At 32.1% G+C, this 7,330-nt stretch overlaps 1 protein-coding gene across 1 annotated transcript; it reads left to right on the forward strand.

Moving 5' to 3' along the window:
* On the forward strand, window positions 4,488-5,753 carry LOC107628080. The gene has a single exon (XM_016330889.1). The coding sequence runs from the start codon at window positions 4,488-4,490 to the stop codon at window positions 5,751-5,753; it is 1,266 nt and encodes a 421-aa protein (XP_016186375.1).

Raw genomic sequence — 7,330 nt, forward strand, 5'->3', positions numbered from 1 at the left:
ATTAAATTCAATCATAAAACTAGTTTTAATATATACATAATTAAAATTAATAACTAAAAATATTAGAATACCTAATATCATAGTACATCTGAAATGTTTCCTATTTGGATTAACTGGTTATAGTAGATGACCATGTTATAATAATGTTGCTTCTCTTAATTATATTTTGGTTAAATTATTATGTTAGTGTCTATAATTTTTTTTAATTTGTAATTATTAAATCTTTACATTTTATAAGTTTTAATTGGACTCCTACACACATTTAAAATTTGTAATGAGATTTTTTTGTTCTAAGGTAGAAGTTAAAATTTTTTTTGCCTTCAATCTTTTTTTCTTATAAAATCGTCATAAGGTTTAACTTAATTTTAAAATCGTATTTTTTAACCAAAATTTTAATTTTTATTATCAAATTATCCCTAACTAAAAAATATATAAAAAAAGAAAACGGGATAAAGGAAAGGAGGAAGGGAATCACTCTGTCGCTGCTCGCCGCCACTGCTACTCGTCGTTCAGTCTTTGTCACCGCCGCTGTTTCTCGTCGTTCGGTCCGCACCGCTAGATCTTGCTGCTCCTCCTCCTCCTCGCAAGTGTCGATTGTCTGCCCAGTCCGCGTCAATCTCAACAAGCGTCATTCGCGTCGCCACTGCCCACCAGTCCCTTAACAAGTGCCGCATTGTCACCGAAGTCACCATTAAAATTTTTGTTCTTTTAATTTTGATACCTTTGTTACTTTTGTTTCTGCTTCTATTTCTATTGCTTCAACTTTTGTTTTCAATTCTGCTTATGCTTCTGCTTTATTGTTGTTGATGAAGAAGAAAAAAGAAGAAGAAGAGATGGATTCATTGTTTTAGCTTTTGATTCATCGTTCTTGTACTTCATTGTTTTTTCTTTTGATTTATTGTTGTTGTTGCTGGTGATTTTATTGTTGTTGTTACTAATTTTCTTTTGATTCATTATTTTTTTGTTTCTGGTTAAATATAGGCTAAATTTTTATAAAAATGTTGATTGCCTATACTTTCTCAAATAGAATATATACTAGTTTATATTTTTTATTTTCTGCTCTATATTCGTATTAGCTCAAGAGTTATAAAAAAAAAAAAAAATCTTCTGCAATCTCACTAACCCAAATTCACTTTTGAACTCTAAAAGTGACATTGATTTAAATTTCTCTCTCTCAAGGTCTGCTAAACCAACACTTTGGAGTTTTGAAGTGATGAGAGATGCATGTATTTAGAAAAGTAAAATACACAATCGTAATCATCATTTATTATTATGATACACAAATTTTGAAAAGCAGATTTTCCTTTTTAAATAACAATAATGGTATATATATATGTGCTACATTATATGGGTTCACTTAATTATTAGCTAGTATTATTATCAGTGATGTACACTTTACTTTCTCTTAAAAATTGTTGCCCTACATCTCATATGAATTATAATAAGATCAGATATCTGTGGTGCAAGCTAAATATGGTCAAAAAGGTTTTGCCACCTTCCCCAAGATTCCAAGAAATCAAAAGGTCTTAAAAGGTGGAGCCATTAGTGGCTAATTGGAATTGAATTCGGATTCATCAATCCAAATGGTAACGTCACCAATGTCGTAGCTACTTATTAATTAGGTCTCTCTCTATATATAATAAGTCAAAAATTCTTAATCCTCCATCAATTTTGCATGTAAACCTTGCCCTTAATTAGAGCCTCTCTTCTAAGCTCTACCCTACCACAAAAGTAAAAGATACAACTATAGCTATAGTTATATGGTCTATCTTCATTCTTATTAACTAGTTACGACAGTATATATAAATACGGAAATGTTTGGTAAGAAAAAAAAAGTTAAAAACAGTTATAATTTATTTTATTAATTATTGTAACAAATTTTTGTTATTTTTTTTTGAGTAAAGTATCGTTTTTGTCTCCAACATTTGGGGTAAGTCCTATTTGTGTCCTTAACGTTTAAATTGTCCTATTTGTATCCTTAACGTTTATAAAAGTGATTCAATGTTATCCTACTATGAATTATACTAACAAATTAGATTATATTATTTTTCAATTATTCTCATTTGGATGTATTCATTATCAATTAGGTCTCATTTGGATGTGTTCGATTTTAATATTATATCCACTATTTGTGTTTAGATTCAATTATGTCCCTAAAAAAGTGAATTATGTAAATGTTGTAGGAATTAGTTTCAACATTTGATGAGCTATTTTTCGGAGTAAATCATCGATTCTATCCCAAACATTTGTATTCTAACGAGATTTTTAAAACTCAACAAACTAAAGCACTCATGATGTGTAATTGACGGCAGGATAACATTGAATCACTTTTACAAACGTTAGGGATACAAATAGGACGATTTAAACGTTAGGGACATAAATAGAATTTACCCAAAACGTTGGGGATAAAAACGATACTTTAATTTATTTTTTTTTGTTTGTCTCCTTAGTATTAAAGATATGAATAAATAATATATAATCTTACACTATCAACATAAAGTCATAAAGGCTAGAAACTCAAAAAAGAAAAAAAATGTAGTGGTTAATCATTATAACAGATATCATAATTTGAAACTTTTTCTAATTTTATTAGTTGAGAATTTAAAAGAGAAAATTGCACATGGTCGTATAAATAAAATCAAATGCATAAATATATATATATGAGGTAGCCTTATAAGAAAAATCAACCAGCAATGCAAGCACATGTAGAACACATGCATGTTATATATATGGCCATTTCATTTGGGAACGAATCATTTTATCTCCATATGGCTAGCAAGTAGCAACTTGATCATTGCCAATAGATGTGGTCCATATTAATTATATTGACTTTCACGATATATATAATTAATAAGGGTAAAATATATTTTTTGTCCTTAAAATTTGACAAAAGTTTTAAAAATATTCCTAAGTTTTATTTTGTTTCAATTTTGTCTCAGAAATTTTTTATTTGCATCAAATATACCCCTGACGGCTAATTTTTCAAAAAATTTAAGATCGATTTAACAATAATTTCATAAGAACAATCCCTCAACACAAGCAAATCAAGCATAATTTTTATGCATTATTGTTATATTGGTCTTAAATTTTTTGAAAATTTAGCCTCCGAGAGTATATTTGATGCAAATCGAAAACTTTTGGGACAAAATTGAAACAAAATAAAACTTAGGAGTATTTTTAAAACTTTTGCCAAACTTCGAGAATAAAAAATATACTTTATCCAATTAATAAATTTTAATAATGCGAATTAATAAATTTTTTATCTATTGATCCGTTACATTAAAAAAAACTACAAAAATTGTGTTTGTTAATAATGGAACGGCTGAAGGTGATAATTGATGTTCTCTTCTTAGAGAAATATACCAAATGAAGTTTTAAGACTCAGATCAATTCTTAAATTTCATATGGCATTTAATGGAAGAAGTGTGACTTAACCCATATGATCAAAGCTTAATTAGCTGGCTAACTATTTCCTTTTTTTTTTCTCTTCTGGTGTGACTTGTAACTAACCCAACACGTGAGAACTGATTGCTAGGTTCCCTAACTGAATTAGTTTAGACTATAACCTAATCCTCTAAGTGATAGCTCTATCCAATGTATATATACCTGCAGTGTAAGATCAGAAAGATAATTTTGATCAACTAATTTTATTTTGTTCTGTGTCTTCTCTGCTAAAGTAAGAAAAGACTGCAGAAAATTTCTCTCTTTCAATGTTTACTCTTGAGTCACTCCCTTGTTCTACAACCAGCTCGATCACCTTTCACATGGTGCGGTGAGCGTGGAGCTGGGAATCAAGGTCGAGAGATTCATAATCAAGAGAGCAGGTTGATCTGAAAATTCTCAAGGTTCTGAATTTTTCTTCCCTTTCACAAATTCTTCATTCTTCACTTAATTGTTCTTCTTCTTCCCTTTTCTTCCCTCTTCTCCCGAACTCACGCAGTAGAGTTTTGATGAGAACTTGATCGCTTTGCCGATTCCGCATCAAGGTCGAAGTGAAAGTTCCGATCAAACGAGATCGTAGAGAAGAAGATCTGGATCTTCAACACCGAGATCCATTGATAATTCACTAAATTCAAGAAAGGTTTGTGAGATTCAAGTCCAGTCATGGAGCCAGAGCAAAATCAAACCTTCACAAACATTGACTTGCGAACTATCGCAAATCTGATGAATCAAATCAACACTATGCAAGCACAGGCGGCAAGAAACAATGTCAATCCCTCAGCGATCCGAATGATCCGTATTATTTGCATCCTGGTGAAAGTCCAGGAACACCATTAATCTCCATCATGCTAGGTTTCAACAGCTACTACAGCTGGGAAAGAGCAATGTTGAGAGCATTGACATCCAAGAATAAAGAAAAATTTGTGGATGGAACAATTGTGAAACCAGCTCCTGATGATCCTCTAAGCAAAGCATGGAATCGTTGCAACAATTATGTAGTTTCTTGGATCAATTTGGCATTGAGTCCATAAATTGCACAAAGTGTAATGTGGCACAATGTAGCTTTCGATTTATGGCAAGATCTCATGCGCCGGTACTGTCAGGGAGATATTTTCAAGATTGCTGAGCTTGATGATGAACTCTCATCAATCAAGCAAGGAGACCTCACAATAACTGCATACTTCACAAGATTAAAGGTGATTTGGGAGGAGCTTGAAAACCTAAGGCCAATTCCTCAATGCGTAGCATGTGACTCAAACAATTGCTTATGTGGATTGATGAAGGTCAGAAAATATCAAGATGATGCATATGTAGTAAGGTTCCTGAAGGGATTAAATGAAGCATACTCAAACGTGCGATCACAAGTCATGATGATGGAGCCAGTTCCGAAGATTGATCAAGTCCTCTCAATGATACTCCAACAAGAGAGACAACTGCATACACTTGAACCAATTGACTGCAAAGCACTTATCAGTGCTTCAAACAACTTCAGCTACCCAAATAGAGGAAGGGGAAGAGGCAGAGCACCAGGAAGAAGCCATGGAAGGGGCAGAGGAGCCACAAAGCAGTGTTCATTTTGTGGCAAACTAGGTCATTTAGTGGATGTGTGCTACAAAAAGCATGGGATGCCTCCCCATCTCAAGCAAGGTAACCAGAGCCTGATCAACAACATGATTGCTGAAGAGAATGATGAAAAATTCAGCACCACCCAAGGAGAGGCCAGTAAAGGTGAGTTAGAATTCACTATAGAGCAAAAACGCGCATTGATATCATTACTGCAGCAGCCGGATATGCAGCAGAATCAAACAAACCAAATAGTTGCACTTCCATCTAATCAAGGTATAGCTTATGTGATGTCTCTAAATGTTTTCAAATCTAACTCCTGGGTCATCGATTCAGGAGCAACAGATCATGTTTCTTTTTCTCTAGAGTCATATCAATTGTATCATCAAATCAAACCTATAATTGTAAAATTGCCTGATGGTACTCACATTTCTACCTCCATTGCAGGAACTATAGTTTTCTCAAAACAATTTCTTCTCCTTGATGTCTTGTTCATACCACAATTTAAATTCAATTTAATATCTGTTTCAAAACTAACCAAATCTCTTCACTGTGAATTGGTATTTGATGATATGACTTGCAAGATTCAGGATTGCCTTTCTCAGAAGATAATTGGTCAAGCTGAGCAAAGAAAGGGGCTTTATGCATTTGAGGATCTAAACCCAGTTGGCACATCGAGTATAGCACTAGCAAAGGTTTTATGCAAGCTTGAGGGAGGGTGTGACTTAACCCATATGATCAAAGCTTAATTAGCTGGCTAACTATTTCCTTTTTCTTCTCTCTTCTGGTGTGACTTGTAACTAACCCAACACGTGAGAACTGATTGCTAGGTTCCCTAACTGAATTAGTTTAGACTATAACCTAATCCTCTAAGTGATAGCTCTATCCAATGTATATATACCTGCAGTGTAAGATCAGAAAGATAATTTTGATCAACCAATTTTATTTTGCTCTGTGTCTTTTCTGCCAAAGTAAGAAAAGACTGCAGAAAATTCCTCTCTTTCAATGTTTACTCTTGAGTCACTCTCTTGTTCTACAACCAGCTCGATCACCTTTCACAAGAAGAAAAATGAATTAATGTAGTATATATAACAAATAGTGAGTATATAGAGAACATTTTTTAAAAATAAATTTATTATCTTCTTAATTTCTCTCCCTTGTGGAGCCAATGGCTTTATGGCCGCACCATAGATTGTGTAGAAGGTGACAACCTATATAGAGCCAAATTAGGAACACAAAGAGAAATTGATCCAAGTGCGTGGTCCTCACTCCATCGATCTCCTTAGTGGTTACGTAGCTTCAAGATATTTTAACAATATGCAGATTATTAACACAAAATAAAGTTTTAATTTGTAGGTAAAATGTGTATATATGGAATGCAATTAAGTGCGTATTGTGAATTTCTATGTTGTTGGGGACCAAGGACGTGTGGCTGGCTAAAATAAAACGCTGAAAAAATAATTATTTCTTAAAAAAAAATAAAATTAACCGGTTAAATTAGAACACGTAAATGATCATATATATGCATGTCTTAACAACTTTTTTTCTGTATATAATGAGATTTTTTCATTTAGACATTGTTCTTTTCACACAAAATCAATCAACTACAAATGAGGAAAAAAAAAAGAGGACAAAAAATGAAGATATTTTCTCTCTATTTAACAAGCAATTTTGATTGAAAATTATATGACAAATGTAACATTGTCCGCTTCTCTTAATTATTATGTGTGCTTATAGAATAATTAATTTCGTAAAATATATAGTATTAGAATATTTTATGATTAAAAAGTGTAAAATTAATTTTTATATTACTTCTAAAAAAATTGGCATAAAATAAAATAAAAAGAAATATATAATAATTCATGTGGTACGATATGTGCCTCTACCATGACACACAGTGCGTGTATGGTAATTACTTCCATCTATGATAAAGATTGAACTTGAAATTATTAATGTGAAATGAATAGAAACAACAATTGATGGAAAATGTCTCAACAACCATCTTAATATTCTCTGGAAATTCTGTGAGCATTCAATGAACGTGCAAAAGAAGTATGTAGGTGCATTGCCTTTGTGATATGCACCGGAATTAAGCTCAAAAATGCATGAAAGATGATGAGTAAATTTTCCAGAAAAATAAATAATTAATGATGAGAAAGAGGGTGAGAAAATAGATGGAAAAGTGTGAGGCAATGTTAGGCAACAATTAAAGCCTTTACAGTAAATTCAATGTTCATGGAGAAAAATCTAGAAACTGAAAACACAGAAAATTTCTAATATTTATACATTTTTACAAAATTATTATAATAATTAATCAAATATGTAC

Source organism: Arachis ipaensis, chromosome B02 (assembly GCF_000816755.2).
Source record: "Arachis ipaensis cultivar K30076 chromosome B02, Araip1.1, whole genome shotgun sequence".
Lineage (NCBI taxonomy): Eukaryota > Viridiplantae > Streptophyta > Magnoliopsida > Fabales > Fabaceae > Arachis > Arachis ipaensis.

Bases quoted from the DNA above. Each gene is read 5' to 3' on its own strand.
- LOC107628080 (XM_016330889.1), top strand. From the start codon at position 4,488: ATGTGGCACAATGTAGCTTTCGATTTATGGCAAGATCTCATGCGCCGG.